The following is a 20,107-nucleotide window of genomic DNA, read 5'->3' as shown; positions in this document are numbered from 1 at the left end:
TGACAGCTGAAATGGAACGCAGTTGGGAAAAAAAGAAAAATCTTTAAGCACTCCAGGCACTGATTCTGTTGGTCTGCCAAAGAACTGGTTAGTCTCTGGTGCAGGATTTGATACCATGGATTGTTATTAAATGTAGTTTCCCATCCTTCTTTCAGTTGTTAGTACTTAGAGACAGTGCGGTTTTCTCTTCCCTGTTCTCAGACTGAGGTATTCTTACCACCACAAATGTTAGAAGGAAGGGCAACTGATGGCCCCAGATGCCAAAACAGATTTTGATAGTTAAGACGTAAAAGCATTTTCTTCTGTCACTAAATGTTTGCTGACATTTTCTTATTATATGTTGAGATATCTACGGCACAGTTTACATGACTTACCTGGGTTAAGGTAAGTCATGTAATTCATTCAACTGCATTACCTTTCAGCTAAGATCAGCTAATGAGTGACAGTTAAGTAATTTCACCTGCTGTTTCGAGAGCTGAGAAGGTAGAATTCAAGTCTGAAAATGACAGCTGCAAGGATACTTCAAATTACGTCAAGCTGCAGTGATAGTTCACTGCAGCTAGGGAGTGATAATTCACTGTAGCTAGACTTTCCCAACAAAGAACATCCAACTTTCCAAGTGTTGTTCTGGTTTTGTCATTCTAATAGTTTGAAAGAAGTCTTAGTTTATGTTTATCAAGTAAACAGAACTTTTGTCCTGTTTTTGTATTTTGCTAACTACAGCTGGATTATGGTAAAAAAATTGCAAAATACCAATTGTAAAATGAACAGCATTGTGTGTGTATGTATATATATATATATATATATATACACACTACCTTTTCAGAATAGGGAAATTTTAATAGATCTTTGTTATATGTAGGATATTTTTAGTAACTTGTACAGCCATATACTTGATGCTTGAAAGAGCTGTAACACTGAAGAGTAGGATTCCATCTTAAGACTAGTAATACTCAGTCTTTATCTCCCTGATAAGTGACATCATTTTATAATAAAATTAGAATGAAAGATAGATCTTAACTGTGATTAAAATCGGAGCCAGATGGATATATTTGGCTTGCTTTCATAAATTCATGCTGCATGATGACTTAAAATGTTGGGCTCTGTGCCTAATCCCAGTAATACGCAAGATTTTTCTTGTGTTTATGATGGACAGATCTGATTTTCTGTAACTTTGAAAATCTAGAAGGAATTTGATTCTAAAGTCTCAGGAATATGCCTTTGTTTCACAAACATTTGTTAAACCAGAAATTTTTAAACTACAGATTAAATTAATCTGTCAATTAACAAACTTCCAAACCCAAATTTTGTTCTACTGTAGTAGAATGTTTCGTACTTTTTGACTTAAAGATGTACATTTGAACCATTGAAGTGACGATATGTCTTTTGGTGGAAAGACAGGATTTATGGTAAATCCAATAAACATGTATCTGATGTTGGAACCAGATAGCCACAGGCAAAGTAAGGAAAATAAAACTTCTGAAGTCTTTCATGGTTGAGCAGATGCTTTCCTTATTGCTAGGACTCACACAAACCACAGTTCAGAAATTCCTGCCATGGACTTACCAGAATTAAAGCGATTATTGCAGGTGGTAGGTGGAAGGCAGATGAGACAGTCGGTATTGATAATATATGCAAAATCCAAGGAGGCAAATAAGAAGTCCATTTTCTCAAACCATTTGTGAAAATTAAGCTTGTATTTATCATTGCTGCAGTGCATTTTTTTTTTTTTAACCAAGACTCATACTCTAATATTAGTCTGACTCTAACATGCTATGGTATTTAGGGTTCTTGTGACAACGTATATCAAGTCTCTTCTGTTTATGTGTTAGAGGCAAAAACATCATAAATAAGTATTTTTTTTCTTTCAATTTATACTGGTATACTTGTACAAAATAATTTTCTACTCCTCAGAAAAATATCCAAGTTGCAATGTTAAAACAGTTTATAGGTTACACTTCCCTAGGAAAGAACTTGGAAGTGAAGTAAGCAGTATGCAAAATCACTAGTTCCTTTGTTTGGCTTGTGTGTTTCCTGTCCTAAATTTCTATTTTTGATGTCGATCATGCTGTGGCATCTGGCATTTGTGTTACAAATCTCTGCAGAGCTTCAGACCTTTCTTCTCTTTACAGAAATACTGCTAAGTTTTATTATGTTGACCTTCATTTGTTATGTGCATTCTTATTTTCATATTTTTGGCTTTTAATTTATAATCTTCACTTGTTTATCATTCTTTTCTGTAGTACCGATTCTTCCTTTTCTTTGATTTATTGGATTTTTTCCTTAATTAATATTGGTCTTCTAAGGCCAAATCTGAGATTAGAACTTGAATAATACATTTGTAGTTAAAGGTAGTTTCAACTGTTAGGCAGACAGGGAAACTACATATATTTTCCATACAATTAATTATACACTAACTTTTATGGTATGAGCGAAAGTATAATATGGGAAAATCTCAGTGCTCTAGGTATGTTACCCATTCAATTTTCAGAAAAGCATGTTATCCAGAAGCATACTTTTCTTATATACCTGTTTGTTCTTAAATCTTCCTAACATTTTAGTAGCTAAAAAGCTGTATTTTGGAAGAATGGTGAATAAAAAACTATATTAGTATACAAATAATCCACAGAAAATACTTTGCCACTCTAATCAACCTGGGGAAACTGATAATGAAAAAGAAACTCTTGTTCACATTTAAATTCTATAATTATCCTAGAAACAGAACAGTAGCAAACTACTTGAAAAAAAATTTGCTTGAGTGCTAGAGAAACACACTAAATTTAGTCATCTGGCATACAGAAAAAGGAATCTTTGGCTTTATGGGTCAGACAGAACTTAACCCATAATCTAGAGGGTGTGTTTTGTGATGATAATGCACGCTGACAAGGCCAAAGTGCTAATGCTTTATAGTCAGTTTTGTATCAGATAACATTGATAGCAGGCCAAAACTGCTCTACTGATACCGGAGTAAGGAATGACTAACGCACATTAATATCTTGCAGTCATAGTGCCATAAAATCATATTAATTCAGACATTAGGGTTTTAATCTTCTTTGTTGTTGTTGTTACCAAACTGCACTCCATGTTTGCTTTTTAAGGCATTTGAAATTAACATTCCTTGAAACGATGAGATCCTCTCATTAGTCACCATGTGATTTTCCAGGTCAGATAGGTTTTACTGTTTAACTGATAAGGTTGTATCTGTATTAATAGTCTTTCTAGTTTTACTAAAGCATATTAGTCTGTTTAAAAACTACTTCTCTCTTTATTCCAAAACACCTATTTAATGAGAGAGCAAGTTTTTACAGAACAGAGTTGAAAAATAAATTTGTAATCTGCTTTACACTTACAAATTATTTCACCGAAGTCAGTGGTACTTTCCTTCAGATCAGTATCATGAACAGGAGAATCCAGCTTATATGATGTTTAATTGATCTGAATGCTACAGCTTTAATAATGTACAGGTGTTGATAAAAAGGATTGCTCTGAAGGGTCATGTCATGCCTGTAATTTATAGGCATTACGTACTCTACAGCCTTCTATTTTTAGTCTTCAAAAATTATATTGGTTTATCTTGAATTTTTTCCAGGAGATTTAAGGCCTGTTTCTATGCCTACTGAGTACAGTTGGATAGGGGAGTCAAAAGAACAAAACATGTACAAGAGGGGAAGCAGAGGTGAGTATTTTTTTTTTTTCTCTGCTGTTCTCCAAGTTTTTTTTCTTTGTTACTTAAGAAGCATGAAGATATCATCAGAGGAACCGAATCTATTTTTCTTAGGTGCGACAGAGAATATAAAAGAGCCTGTTTAGTATCTGAGTTTTTGTGTTTCTATTTCTGAAAATTAAAAAGTTTGTATTAGCAGGAGGGATTTACTCTCTCTAATTCTATTACAAAGAAGGATAAACATCAAGGGAAAAAAGACTTATAAGATTCAGATACATGTTAACAGCAATCAGTTCTTAATCTGCACGGTTCTAGAAAACAATGTGATGCTATAGATATAAGGTAATGTCTTTGGAGACACATTTTGATTAGTATGAATGAATATTTGAAACGAGAATCAGCAATTGTACTGTCACTGTTCAGACCAGCAGTCCTAATCATATAAATTTCTATTGATTCCAGTGGGAATTATGAACTTTGGAAGAAGCATGGTGATAGCAAAGTTCCTTTTTCCCGTTTTTTCCTCTGCTAAAAAGCGATTATATCATTCAAAAGAATATTCTTCAAATATGCAAATATGTTTATGCCAATTGTTAAAGATTCTTAAATAAATACTATTTTTTCAGAATCTTTTAGGCACAGTGTGGGTAGCTGAGAGGACTTCAACTTGACTACTTACAATATGACAAAATTGAATGATACTCTTGAAAATTAATACAGGATTTTAAACTACCTTTTTCAGTAATCTTCCGTTCCAAGAGAAAATTAATTTCATTTAAGGCTAAAGCCTTTTCTGATTTATTCCAAATCTGTTGATTTATGTTTAGTTTGTATTTCACTGTTGCAGACAGATTCTTTTCCTCGGACTCGTTGCCTGGCTAGTTCCCATTTTGAAATTGTGCCCACCTATACTGCACATCTCCTTAAGACCATTATTCCAGTTTGTCAGGTTCCTTGAAATGACAATCCTTGTCTTTGGAATGGTCCCAGAGATGCTCCCTGCTTGATACAATTTACAAATATTTTATGTGCATGCTTACTTTCACCTCCAATGGCAGGGGGAGTCAGGAAATGTGGTACCGAGTCCAATTCACTTGGCATTCACATGACTCTTTTTCCAGTTTAATAGTACCAAGTGATGATCTTTGACATTTCACTGAAACCTTTTGGCTGTGTTTATATTTATTTTGTTACACAAGCCATATAAGGTGGACTAGCTTCATACTATCTGTCATGCAAGGACCTGGGTATGCACCACCATCTTTTCTGTGCCTACTACTTAGTTTGCTCTTGATTGGAATCTTGATACAAATAAGTTTGTTTGCAGAGGAAAGAGCCTCAGATGAAGTGGGGAATTAACCAAGCTGACAATACAGATGAAGCCAAAATGGTTCTCTGTTTGTTTCCTCTTACTAACGTTTCTTTTTTCATTTTTTCCCTCCAACAACTGACTCTGAGAATTCACTCCTGCGGTATCTGAGTGATGACAAGATACTGGTTATCCAAGAAGAGCCTTTGACACAAAAAGACAACAAAAGGGACACAGGTCATAGGTCAAGAAAAAAGGGCAAAAACACAAGCAGTCCGAACTACCCTATTAGTCCATCTGTGTTGACATCTACTATTAATGTTAGGCTTGAACCTGGACAGCAAGATGTCTTGAATTTCTCGCTAGCAGAAAACAATACAGTTCCACTTTATCACGTAAGTACGTAACAAAAAACCTTATTACATAAAGTACATGGAAAACACTAAAATGTTTTCCTTTTAGGACTGATACAGGTATAAAGGCATATTCTTCTACTTTATGTTTTAATGTTGTATTTTGTAGTCCAAGAAAGTTGTTTGCTGTCAGTATCATGATAGCTTTCACATAAGAACAGTCTGGACAGAATGGAAAAATGCAAAGCAAGGACCACTTGATATCAGATGCTTTAAGTAAAATAGTGCTCTTGATTACTCAGTCTCACTGAATTTAGTTTAATTTGACCATGTTATTTTTTTTCAAAGGTTCATAAGGATCCCATACTCAGCCTCTGATAATAATTAATTATAGATTAGTTCATATGCTTTTATATTTCCACTTCAATCACTATGTCTTGTAAAACCAGACAAGCTTAATGGAGTTACTGTTTATTTAAATTGCAGTACCATGGCCACAGTCTAGTAAAGTGAATTTGTTCGTACTGATAACAGAGGAAATATTTAGGACTAAAAACTATGGAGACGATATAATTCATTGGATGAATGACTAGGCAGTTCTTGTAGCCACCATGAAAAAGCACTAGGTTCTCATGACTGTTGGCTAGTGCAGAATCTCGCTGTACTGATTTGAATGTCCTGAAATAATCAGCCTTTCAGAGATCAGTCCTCACTGTTCATGCTTTGTATGTGTATATTGCCTTTTATAGAGGTATTCTTAAATTTCACTCATGGTCCCACCATTTGGGAGCGGACTGCTTCATTCTCATGACACAGAGTAGTAGCTTCAAAGTATTTTGTGCTCAAACCTTAGTATCTTCAGGGCAGTTTTTTACTGAAAAAAGCGCCTATTTCCTCCCCACATTTGATATGGAAGCTTTTCAAGGTGTATTTATTTTCTAATCATGGTGAATTTCCTCCTAGAAAGACATAAGTGAAAAAGCAGGACTTGTAGCAAGTTCAGACTTCAGGCTCTTTTGCGTTTGGGGCTTCTACTTGGTGTTTCTCTCTCTGAGAAAAATCTTGGGAGATGACTGTATTTGCATCAAGCCTGAGAGCTGAATAAGGATCACTTAAGGGAATAAATTTGAAATATAGCCAGCAATTCATCTCTGTGGCTGTAAGCTGTCAGCATTTGATAGTCTGAAGATCAGATACTTTTCTTCTGTCTTCAGGAAATTTAAGTTTCCCTTTCCTCTGCCACTTAAAGTTAGTATTTTTGGAAAAGGTGGAAGGTCTTTTTCCCCAACTTCAGAGAAAGTCAAGTAGTTTACAAATTAAGTCACGTGATTGTTTAGAGGGAGATGTTTATTCTGTCCATTAACTCTTGCAGAGATTATCAGGATCACAAAGTCAAAGAAAAGAATTTCAAATCCAGAGAGAAAAGCAGTAGCTAGTTTACTAGGATGAATGAGAAAATTATTATGCAAGTCTGAAAAAAAACCAAACAAAATTTCATAACTTGGTAGATGAATCAACTGGTTTTAGTTAATTTTTGGAAGAGTGATGATTGTCTGTTGACTCACCTGACTTCTGAAGAAAAGGAAATGAGTCATATGGGCTAAGATGCTAGTTGGACCCTTTAAATAATAATAGTTGTTGGTTAAGTTCCCAGAGTTAGGCCTGTTGTCACATGATTTATTTTTCATCATCAGCGCAACCTCTGTTTAAAGTTCCAAGGCAGAATAAATTTCCTGGCAAAGTCAACATAAAAGTTGCCATTTAATTCAGTTAAACCAGAATTTAACACTTGGAGTTTGTTAAGAAATCACCAAATTGAATCAGATCTAGTGCTCTTTTAGCCTAGCAATGACAAAAGTCATAACTTCAGGGGAAAGTATAAGGAGGCAGGTGTTGGGCAACATACGACTCTCACCAAAGTAGTCAGAAGCTGATAGTCCTGAAGTGGATACTCTTTCAAAAATAAACATGGAATTTCTCTTTGTCATGGTTTGGAGAGGTATGTGTCAGAGGTATACCTGCTGTGGCACAGACATAACCATGGCCACAGACGTTTCAAGATATACCTGCTCTGACATGGGCTTATTCATGGGCACAGATGCTTCGGGGTGTCCTGCTCCCGTGTGGATTCATCCACAGGTCACAGTCCCTTCGACTCAAGTTCACGCTGGAGTTCCAGCCTGTCCAGTACAGCAGCACAGAAACAGCCACGATGCCCTGGCCATCTGCCAGCCCAGGCACATGGCCATTGCTGTTACCAAGATGTTCCCAGGCACAGCAGAGTAAGGTGATCAGCAGTACAGCAGCATGGCAAGCAGCATAAGCAAAAAGCAGCCACTAATGAGCACTACACTCTAATACACAGCATGGCAAGCAAGCCCCACAGCGAGCACAGAAGCCTGCCAATTAATAGCTAAACAGCAATAACAGCTATAAATCCTAGCTAGCACATTCCAATCAAATCTGTCGTTATCTCGAACCCTTCAAGCCCCACCTTGAGCACCAAAAAGGACTGTCGTGGTTTAACCCCAGCCGGCAACTAAGCCCCACCCAGCCACTCGCTCACTCCCCCCCAGTGGGATGCGGAAGAGAATTGAAAGAGTAAAAGTAAGAAAACTCGTGGGCTGAGATAAAGACAGTTTAATAGGGAAAGCAAAAGCTGTGCACACCAGCAAAGCAAAACAAGGAATTCATTCACTCCTTCCCATGGGCAGGCAGGCGTTCAGCCATCTCCAGGAAAGCAGGGCTCCATCACGCGTAACGGTTATTTGGGCAGACAAACGCCATCACTCCGAACGTCCCCCCCTTCCTTCTTCTTCCCCAGCTTTACATGCTGAGCGTGACGCCATGTGGTGTGGAATAGCCCTTTGGGCAGTTGGGGCCAGCTGTCCCTGCCGTGTCCCCTCCCAGCTCCTTGTGCACCTGGCAGAGCATGGGAAGCTGAAAAGTCCTTGATTTAGTATAAGCACTACTTAGCAACAACTAAAACATTCTGTATTACCAACACTGTTTCCAGCACAAATCCAAAACATAGGCCCATACTAGCTACTATAAAGAAAATTAACTCTGTCCCAGCCAAAACCAGCACATTCTTGAAGATTAATGTGCCATATATTCACCATGATTTCAGAACTGAAGATATATTTATCTTGCACAATTACCATACCATCATATGAGCTTTCTGTTCTGTATATCAGTTTGCAAATCACTCTATACAGAAAAACAACCAGCTGCACATTATAGAAATACTATTTTGTCTTAAAGGTCTGCAATATTATAATAGGCAGTTTTAAATTATTTTCATCAAGTGTTTTCTGTTTGTAGGTCACAGTGACTAGGAGCAGTTCTTCATTCTGTGGCTTTCATTGTGTATTAAAAGAAATGCAACTATTTGAAACAGACATGATAAATTAGTAGTATGATATTGTATGATAACACAATAAATAGAAAAAACAACCTAATGACATAATATGTTAACTGGAAAGGATCTGAAGGAAATGCAGGAAACCGGAAAAGTTGTGGTGTCACGGGAGGAGACAACATTACATGTAGTGGTTGGTCTACCCAAAAAGTCAGTGCAGTACCTGTTGCATAAACTCTGTTATAATGTGCAGCAATTACAGAGGAGGACACATGTAAAATGATTATTCAAGGACTGAGAGAGTGGTATAAATTCTTTTATCACCAAAAATTTTCTGAACCACATTAGAGACAGACCTTTGCAGTCCTTCAGGAGATAGTCATAGGAATTGGAATATATCAGTCACTTAGTCAACTGCCTTATAAATATACAAGAGGAACTGAGTCGACAAATATACAAGAGTTGCTGACACAGGTTTTGTGGGTTCTTGCCAGTACAGAATCATTCGTATTACAACATCTTTCTACTTTGAATACTGAAAGAATTCTGACAAGCGAAGCAAAAAATTGTTTGGCATATCTATCCTGAAAGATAGCTACCCAGAATGAAAATGTTAAATATCAAAGAACATTTAATGGCATTTTGATATCAAAAAGGAAAAGAAAAATAACAGATGGTTGTGTTCCTAGATAGAAATTTAGGTTTTAAGTAGATCATCTCATTTCCTTAATATTGAAAGGTGTACGAGGATTTTCATAAGCATTTTAATATATTTACTTATTTGATAATGACATTTTATTCTATTGAGAATTCATTCTACAAGACTAAAGTTAATCAAAACAAGATACTTCTAAACTTTACCGAACCAAATCACCATAAAACAGCTTTTGCTACTCTGGTATTAAAAAGAAAGAAGAATTTCTCTGAGGTCAGCTTACCTTTTCCTTGCCCTTCTAGTCTGGGTGGGGTTTTTTTTCTCAGCTGTCTGGAGGCAGTACTATCAGATGACAAAACTGGTTTAGTTTTGGGGGGTTTTTTTATATGAAAGTCAAAACTGCAGAACTGTTATAAGCAAATTTCCATTAATTCCTCTACACTTAACACATGCCCAGAACAACTTTTGGATATAGATCAAAATTTCAACTCAGATAAATACTTTGGAAAAGGGAGATGATAATGGTAAGTAGGATCCTAATCATCTTTAGTAAATGGAAGGTGATAGCATCTTATAAGCAAACAAGTATGGCATGATGGAAGGAGAAATTGAGATACGCAGTGTCACTTAGCCATTGCTTTATTTTCTAAGCGGACTTATATAAATACATATCCAAAAAAAGGCACTTACTTAACAGTAGTTTAAATTACCAGACACAGACGTAAGAAGTTCTACAAAATTGGTAATTGCACAGATTCACCACTAGATTAATGCTTTGGAAGGAATGTTGATTTGGAACCTAAAATTAAACAATTAGACTGATTTCATAAGTTGCTGTGAGGATGCAGAGTTACTATATAAAATGGATATTTAGGTAATGCAATATTGGCAGTATGCCCAGGATATAAAATGATGCATAAAGCTATGTTGCAGTAAAATATTACTGTCAAGAAACACTGCCCCTTTCAGGACACATTTACAACTCTAATTTAATTGATACGCAATTCTGTGATGCATGTCACAGAATATGAAGGAAGAGTCAATTACAATTAACAAGGCCATTATAATTAATTATTAATCAATAGAGTATTTCTTAGAACATGACTTCCTATGTTTTCTAGTGCTTCACTTCTGAAGTGACATTGTTTACCAGATTAAGTCTAAATAGTGAGGCATATGTAAATATCACAAAAGTATATCCATTATAGCATTGCTGAAATACACTATTGGAATAGACTCTGGGCTTACAAGAATGGAGTTAAAAACTGCATATGTTTTTATTTTGTATTACCAGAGCTTATTCTGAAGAAAATTAATTTATCAGGTAGGACTCCTGCACAGTAGACCAGGTGCACATAAGAAATTTTTCATTTTGGATTTTTCCCCATAAAACAGAACACAAAAAGTCTTGAATTGAAAACACTCTCCATCTTTAAACTGATGTTCAGGATTTTAAAAAACTCTAGGAAACTGTACATTTTCTGCTGCTCAGTTACATTTTGCACTATGGGAACCAGCTTCTGTCTAAAAGGAATATTGGAGTTCTTATTCCAGACCCAGTCTGAAAATCCACATGGTGTTCAACTTTGTGGTTTTACTGCCTCAAATTTGCACTAGTTGCTGAAGCTCTGAAATTTAATTTGCTGGTTACTACATTAAATTCTCAAATAAGATAATGATCTTTCATCTGGTTTTACTTGGCACTAAATGTTTTGGGCCTATTAGCTACAAAGTAATTGGTTGTTTTGTTTTGTAGTATCATATATTAAGAAATTGGATTATAAACTATTGAATCTTCTAAAATTTTTGTGAATTAGAATTCAGTGTGTAGAAGAGACTTAAGTTTTAATGAATTTTAAGATAGATTCTTTCATTTCAATATTCCCTACATAGTAAAACAGAAATAATGGCTGCTTTAGGGCAGTCATTGAGAATGTTATGGAAGTAGTCACTTTTTATTTTAAAGGCAATTTGAAGCATTATAGTAGTTTAGGGTTAGTCATTGTTTCACAGCACTTGCTTAACTTGCTCTTTATTTTCTTCCTGCTGATCACAGGAAGTTGGTAATGCATGCCTTTTAGCACAGAATGATGTAAATGCTATTTCAGAATGATGTAAATGCTATTTAACTGTTCTTGGAGCTGCAGAAGGCAGCTTGACAAATGACATAAAGTTTAATGGTACATGCTGAGAACCAAAATGTGTGCAAAAACAATGTAGATCTGTTTTTTCTGTAATGCATGCATGCTGGGATGTGCCAGATGTTCCAGACACTTTTTTTGGATGATAGGCAGTCTAGTGCTACTATGATAAGTATAATAATTAAGATAGATAGTCTGGGAGAATCATAGGTATTCAGCTCCATATGACTGAAGGAGGAGTCTTTTATTGCCGATTTTGTAGGAAAAGTGCTCATATTTTATTCATTCCTTCCTGGTTTTCCAGGAAGAAATAAAACTGTGCTAAGTGTCAAGGATGAGAATTACTGTCTTCAGAGTTGTATTTCCTTTCTGAATTGCTGAATAAATTCTATCTTTGCTTTTTATTTAAGTTTCTGTAATATGGAAAACATTCCTTCCCTACCTGGCAGGTATGTTGAGAAACCACTATGAGAAAGATTATGTGCAATCGAGCTGCTCAGAGAAGCTAATATAAGTCTTCCTAGCTTTTGTAGCTTCAGACTGATTCTGTCCAGTTATATTGATTGTAGGATAAGATTATTTTGCTCTTGTACTGTACCATAACTGTGTACATGAAGGCTTGAGCTGACAAGTATCTAGCTAGTACTGTAAGATGGATCCTTCAGTAGCAACGTCCAATAACAAATTTCTTTACAGTTCTGTTCAGACATGATTCTCTAAACTACACTCTTATTAATCTATAAAGAGTTCAAAAGGGAAAAGACATTTCATAGTGCAAAGGAAAATAAAGGGAAATAAACTATGGTTGTCCTTGATGTCTATAAAAAAACACCTATTTGCAGTAAGGCGAAGCAAGAAGGCATTTGGATTTGTGTCAGATTTTAGTCCTGAGCAACTTATTCCATAAAGTAAGTTCTGTCATATGCTGAAAAGTTTGCCTATGAGTTCCATTGCACTAAGGAAGTGAAATTACCATTGAATCTGAACTTTTGGTACCCTTTATACTCTGTCTATAATGCAAAGTGAAAACTGTCTATAGATTCTCTAAGTCAGACCAAATTTAGCTCATGTATCTGCACAGCGCAAACCACCGTTTGTTCAGATATACCTTTTCAGATCCGCAAGCAACTTAGAAAATGGTTGAGCTTACTCCTGAAATAACATACTGCATCTGGACCCAAGCATAGTATGTCCATCCGTCTCTATAGCGCACTGTGCAGTTGTGAAGCTCAGCTGAGGTATGAGCATCTCCATTATTTGTTGTAGACCTGTCTTGGGCTCCAGTCATGCAGTATTTCAGGAGAGGGCCTGGAATTTTGCATTGAACACACTGCAGTGGTTAGAACTGATGTATTTGCACTGGCCTGTGATACCTGCTTCAGCAATTCAACCATGAGACGGGCTATGTATTATTGCCTGCTTCCAAATGTTTAGGTTACCTTGTTTGCTTCGAATTCTTTAAACTGATAGTTATATTAGGACGCTTCACAGCAAAGCAAATATGAGGCTGTCTTTATCCAAACATACACAATGTTTTCATAAGTAATTTTGCTGCATTAGCATATTTAAATTACGCTGTTCTGCAGTCTTCAAACAACCCACTACAAACCACCAATGAAAGTTAGCAAATGAAGCATTCGTTAACCTACTGTATCTTCATGTGTAAATTGCAATTTGTAAAGCATTCTGGAGTCCTTTGACTCCAGAAAGTCACAACAGAGCTAAGATTTACTGTATTGTATTATTTTAGCAAATGAATTCACACTTGTTTTTGTTATTTCTCCAGGCTACCAAAAAAAAAGTATCGTATTTCTGATTTTGTATATGTAGTCTAAAGATAAATTTAACAGCCATTTGGATTGATATGATTCAGCATTTGTTAATAAATATCAGCTACAACTGATATTATTGCTACCATAATTGCAATATTTATCATCCAGAAGAATGCATCAAATACAAATATGCAAACTCATCTTCCATATAATACAAATATAGTCTCCTATTGTTGCTGACAAAAGGATCAGTATGCAGGAAGCCAGCTGTAGTAGTCTGAAGACTCTCCTCTGAGTCTTCCTCTCTACTCACTGGCTCAGGCCTTGGTCCCTGTCCTTTCCCTCTTCACCTTCTCAGCAGGCTTCCTACCTTCCCCAGCAAGAGAATGAGCAGGGGGTTTTGGAGGATGAGAGAAAGCGTTGCATGACAGAAAAGGAGGTCAGTCCTGTATAGGGCAGGGTCATGGGTAGCCTGTACCTAGAGGAACAGGGAAAGTGAGAAGAAGGAAGGGGAAGGAATTGACTGCCTTTTTCCTTGTCCTGTGTAACTTCTTGAGCTACACTACATCCTTTCAACTTCAGCTGCTCCCCATCTTCCACTTCCCTTACCTTTCCCATGGAATTCTGTGCAGCAAAGTCACTGCTGAGTATTGGGCTTCATGTCGGTTGTTCTTAACTTCTCAGCAAGAAAACTGTTGTGCTTCATGACAGTAGAAACTTGCAGTTCAGAAATACATTCCATCTAACGGTATAATTGCACGTGATTGGATTTCCAACTATTAGGGCTCTGAACGCTTTTTGCTTGGGAAGAACTGCATTGTGTTTTTCGGGTGAAATTTGTAAAACTTCACCGTACCTTTTATTAAATGGCATTAAATTCTACCTTGTAATTTTTCTGCGAGGAAATAAAATTCTATTCTCTAAACTTTAGTGGATACTTCAAGTGAATGTCCACTATAGTTGATGCACATTTGTATAAAATTAAGATTGCTAGTATACAACATGGAATGATTGCTCATTCCATAAAACTCAGTAGTTCTAGTTAGTTTATTGCAACAAAATCATATCTGGTGCCTGTTCGAGAAAAACATAAGAGTTTGGGAGAACACAAATATACTTACAAGTTAATATGCTGGTTTTCTTTGACAAAAAAAAAAAAATCACCCATTTCTTTGGAATGCAGTATTTATTCTTAGTTTTTGAAGAAAAGAAGGACTTTTTTGTTGGTCGGGGGGAGGGATATTTTTGTTTGTTTATTTTTTTACACCTTTGATGTTCAGATTAAACGTCCCTTAAATTTCTTTAATTTCCCTTAAATTAGGAGAGTGGATTGATGAGGACAAAGGTAGGCTTTGGTCAACATAAAATACAGTTCATCCATTGTTGTGATTTGCCCTTTTGGACTATTTTTTGCTTTACTACATGAGATAAATTTTGTTAGTCACAGGGCAGTCTTCCTTTATATATTCTTTTAGAATACTTTTTTTAACCTCATGTATAATCTGGGATAGCTTCTCTTTTGGATGTAACATTTTTCCAAAAATGGAACATCCATTCTGTAAAAAATTTTGCTGCTTTCTCTGTTACCTACCATGTGCTGACATAATGTTAATAATACATCACATAATCAAAAATTCTGAGTGGATATTTTTCTTCTGGCTTTAGTTAATTTTCTCACCTGTCATCTTGGGTTTTTTCAGCATAAAAATTGAGTACTTCTGAACTGTACATGGATGTAGCTTGCATGAGATTATTTCCTGTCTCTATTATCTCTCCCCTCAATGCGAGTGAGTGGAAGGAAAACCTCAAAGGCTGCTTTCATTTTTAGCTGAGCATAATAATTTTCAAGTGTATTCAATGGGTTAAGCATCAGCTCACTGAGCTAGAGAGATAAGTAAAGCCCCTGGCAACAAGGTTACTGTTTCACTTTTGAACAAACATATGTAAAGAAATGCTTAGGATAATGAATATGTGAGTTAAGGAAGCAGGAGAAGAAATCATTTTTTGTAGGGAATTCAGTATCTGAGTATAGAAGAATAGAAGAACAGTATTTGTAATAAAGGTAAAAGAAGCTTTTTTGCATCTGAATAAATGATATATCTTGATTGAATATATTGCATTTGGCTATTGAGATTAGTAACTCTCATTATTAAACTATTCTAGTCTCTTCCACTAGTAAACAACAAATAAACAATGACTTTTGAATGTTTTCAGACTATCTCTGCAGCTCAGGGTTCTTTTGTTTTCTGTGATTTATGTGATTTCTTTACTTCTTTCTTTACTTTCTTAGGAGAAAATATTTCTTTTCATTATGAAATCCTCATTCAAGAAAACAATTTTTTGGTTTGTGCTGGTTTTGGCTGGGCTAAACCACAACATGATTATTAGTTATTTATAGACATTTCAGGATAAATAGGAGTTTCTACAGGATTTGCTTTGGGAGAGGATCATCAGATCTGCTTGTTAGACTGTATAGGCCTTATTGTCCATTCATTTCTACTTGTGTAAGTCAGAAGTAGATCCACTAAAGTCCCTAGAGCTACATAAATGTGAAGCTGACTCTAAAGAAGGCTGTCAGTGCCAGTGACCTGAATTTCACAGAATTTGTGCTTTATAGTCTGTGACAGCATGACAAGACTTGTGCCTCCTGAGCCTCCCACATGTCTACTAGTCATGAAAGTGGCCTTTTAGTAAGACGAAGTAAAGTTTTAGTTTGGGAACTAGGATAAGGCAATTTGTTTTCCAAATGCCAGGAATCTAACACTGTTAAGAAGCAACTGCTCAAAAAACGATACATAAGGTTGCTGAAATTGCAGATAGGAGTCTACCTCATATAAGTCATTATCAGTATTGTATCTGTGCATATAATTACAATTACACAAGGAAATTAATTACAGCTATATGTACATAGGTATAGAAATGCCAATGTGTGGTTTTTTCCATATATGCTATCAGAAATCCTTTTATAAGGCTGGCATTTCAAGCTAGCAACTAGATCATATTCCAATGATAGCTTCTTTGGGGATAAAAATTCAGTCAAATAAAAGGTCACACACCACAGAATCATAGAATACCAAGGTGGAAGGGACCTCAAGGATCATCTGGTCCAACCTTTCTTAGCAAAAGCATGGTCTAGACAAGATGGCCCAGCACCCTGTCCAGCTGAATCTTAAAAATGTCCAATGTTGGGGAATCCACGGCTTCCCTGGGGAGATTATTCCAATGGCTGATTGTTCTCATTGTGAAAATTTTCCTCGTGTCCAATTGGAATCTCCCCAGGAGTAACTTGTACCCATTATCCCTCATCTTTTCCATGTGACTCCTTGTAAAAAGGGAGTCTCCAGCTTCTTTGTAGCCACCCTTTAAATACTGGAACATGGTGATAAGGTCTCCCCTGAGCCTTCTTTTCTCAAGGCTGAACAAACCCAGTTCTCTCAGCCTTTCCCCATATGGCAGGCTTCCCAGTCCTTGGATCATCTTTGTGGCTCTTCTCTGGATCCTCTCTAGCCTGTCCACATCTTTTTTTGTCTAGCATATATGTATTTCCATATGTATGTGTATGTATGTAAATCTGTAGTAATCCCTAGCGTCCAAACTTAAATACTGGTAATAATATGTATGTCATTAATGAGTCGGTCAGGAGCAGAGATTTTTTTCTAATAAAGTAAGTATTGATAAAAACTTAAAAGGACATAAATATGTTTTCTGTTGCTAGCATTGTAATTATACTTAAAACAAATACCTTTCAAGTGCTCATATCAGCTATTTTCTCCTGCCCTGTATGTATACAGATATTCTTCTTTGCTCTTTTCTAAATTGCAGTGAACTAGTAATCAGTCATGATTTGCATAATCTATGAGTAGTTAAACGGTTAACTCATATTTTTTCTTTTTCCCACTATTATAGAGCCATTGTAAAATTTCCCTACTACAGACCATTATTTAGTTAATTATATTAGATTATTCAATATTTTTGAAAATTAGTGCTCATTAATGCAAAAGATAGTGGTGCTGAAAGAAAGACCTCTAGAAAAACATGTTTTATGAACAGAAGCACATTTCACTCTAGTCTGTCTTTTTGAGTCTAATATATGCAAGTTCACAACATCCAAACACTTGTTTACAGTTGCACTAATGGAATATATCTGGTCAAAAGGAATCTCGGAACCACGATCCAAGGTGATCACCCATGGTATATGTGTTCTTTGTGCATTTTTTTGGACGGAAATAAGTAACTAGGCTAGTTTGATAGTGGTAGTGAAAATTTGTAATACAGATGAGGAAAAGAAGATGGCCAGCACAGTGTGAACAAGGAGGATTATTTTAGCTTTGTCAGGGAAGGGAGTGTGGGATGAATCCCATTTGGGAGAGAAAGTGAATAAACCCTGATTTGGAAAACACTTTGCTTTTAGTTTGGGAGCAGTTTTAGAAAAGAAAGGCCTCTGCTAATTAAGAAATCGAATGGGAAACACTTAAAATGACTAAATTATTTTTCCCACTTTTAGTTGCTAAAATTAGTAACACTAGAAGGCAGAGGGTTATGAGAAAATCTTTGAGCCTTCTGGTATGAATAAATTTTATTTTTATAACACTATCATGGCTAGTGCTGCTGTCAAAGCTCTTTTACTCGGTTGGCCACACAATATTTTACTAGGCTGTCCACAGTATTTTCAGGGATGATCAGATTGATTCATTCATATTTAATAGTGCATTAGCAGCAGCAGGAATCTGACACTTGTTATGCAGGATTTTACTGAAGGTCTTCAAACAGATATTTTGCTGTAGATGTATGCTGTTATCTCTTACAGTCTGCTTCAAGAAAATATGGATATTTCTAGATGGTATATTTTCATTTTTGTAGGTTCTTTAGACTAGATTTCAGTGTACTCTAAGGAGGATTAAGTTGTTTGTAGCACTCAAGAAAGCCTGTTTTAGTTTTGTGTACTCGGTTACTCAATGGGCAGCTCCTACCCTTGCCTGGTTTCAGCAAGGTATATAGGAGAATTCCCTGCTTTAAGTGTAAGGGCACCATTTCAGTATTTTTCATCAGCTAAGATAATCTTATTTGAATGGTAACCATCTTTGATACTCACATTTGCTAGAAGATTTTAACTGAATCAATTACCTGAACAAGTAAAAGGCAAATTTTTTGGTAGTGAATAGTATTTAATGCAGCAACAAGAGCTACTTGTAAAATATGTAGCATCCTAATTATCGTGGAAAGTAAAAGAGACAGGAAAGCCTGTATAAGTGAAAACTTTTAAGTACATGCCATTTATGTTGTAGACAGTTTTGCCAAGACATATTCTCTGGCTTGAGCGTGGGTTAACTGTAGCAACGTTTTATTCAAAACACAAACATGTCACAATGTACCAGCTGCAAACTCAGGAAGAGTGCTTAGCATTCTTTAATTTTCAGCCCTATGATCATTACAATGATCATTATGAAACTTCATGTACTGATTTAGTGATCCACTTTTGACTTTATATAGGCTGTCAGTACCCTCAAATGCTTGATAGTTTCGAAATAAATCTTTGCCATTAATAATCCTACCGTATGTTCACCATGCTCCGGAAGTAGGCTGATTCTCCTTTGGATATGAGGAACGCTTTGGATAACAGGAATGCTTAAGAGAAAGAAGAAAAAGTAGTCGTGTAGATCTACATGGTCCTGCTCTGGGGAAAACATCTTTCTGATCTTAGGTTAGATAACTAGTCTACTCTTATTAGATGCAAGCAGGTGACGAACAAGACTCCTCAGATGTTTTAATATTACTGTGGTATTATCGATCCCCTCCAAACTTATTAGTTATTACCAGGGTAACTTGCTCACTTAAGGTCTTTTTGCCTGCTTCAGGTGGCAAATCTTCTATTATCTATAGTAGAAATGGCATGGTAAAAGATGATAAATGATTCTGTATATGGATACACCAGGGGGATATGTGAAGGAGGGAGGTGGCAAAATGTGTGCTTGCCTCTGAACATTTTAAAGGTTTCTTAGAAACGCCTGCTGTTAGAATATACCTGTGTTATAGCCCATGTGGTTAAACAGACCCAGCAGACTTCCTGTCTTTTGCACGTACAACATGCATTTCAGTTTTGCAACAGTTCTCTGAAGTCATGTGTGATCAAATATCTTACAGTATGCCTAAAGCAGTGATATTAAAACACAAACAATATAATTCAAAAAGATAATCTGTTTCCTATTTGGTTATTCAGAAAGCATTCAGAGTAAAAGATTTTTCAAGTGCAAATTTCTGCATTTATAAACAAATGTACATTAATTTTAAAACATGCATTTTTGTAATTTAAAGATGAGAAACTGTTTAGTATCTGGGGGAAAACTTCTCCATCATAAAGCTTGGTTTAAAGTAACAAAAACAGTCTCAAGGTTTTATTTTTAATCCTGAATTGATTACTACTAAAAGACATGTTCATTTCCAAACCTCAGACAAATAACCGGTGTAGTAAACGAAGTTATGTAAAGATGTGTAAGAATGGTATTAAAGTTTTGATGACAGGTCCATCGTATTTAAAATCCTCTACAGTTTGTTCTTCTGAAATTCTGTATTCTATATTGTAATATTCGTCCTTTACACTTAACAAACTTACTTTCAAATATTAACATTTTTGCAAACGTTGACATTCTAACACATTTTTAGCTCCCTTCTTCTTTTAAAGAGCTTTAATCACTATTATAGAGCAGCTGAAACTATACTATAAGTGCAGATGCAAGTTGCTTTAAACATGATCTTCAATGTGAAATAACATTTAGTTAGAAATTGAAATATATTTTCCATTTCCTTTCCTTAGAGTTACAAAATGACTACTGTGGTTTACTTCTGTGACTTCTT

At 35.8% G+C, this 20,107-nt stretch overlaps 1 protein-coding gene across 1 annotated transcript in view; it reads left to right on the top strand.

Moving 5' to 3' along the window:
- LOC142415037 (connector enhancer of kinase suppressor of ras 2-like) overlaps window positions 1-20,107 on the top strand; it is a 215,289-nt gene that overhangs the window by 154,757 nt on the left and 40,425 nt on the right. The window contains exons 13-14 of the mRNA XM_075512981.1: window positions 3,590-3,675; window positions 5,114-5,368. Coding sequence (XP_075369096.1) covers window positions 3,590-3,675; window positions 5,114-5,368 — 341 coding nt within the window. The remainder of the gene's footprint in view (window positions 1-3,589; window positions 3,676-5,113; window positions 5,369-20,107) is intronic.

This window comes from Mycteria americana, chromosome 10, assembly GCF_035582795.1.
Source record: "Mycteria americana isolate JAX WOST 10 ecotype Jacksonville Zoo and Gardens chromosome 10, USCA_MyAme_1.0, whole genome shotgun sequence".
NCBI lineage: Eukaryota > Metazoa > Chordata > Aves > Ciconiiformes > Ciconiidae > Mycteria > Mycteria americana.
This window is presented reverse-complemented; position numbering and strand designations above follow the sequence as displayed.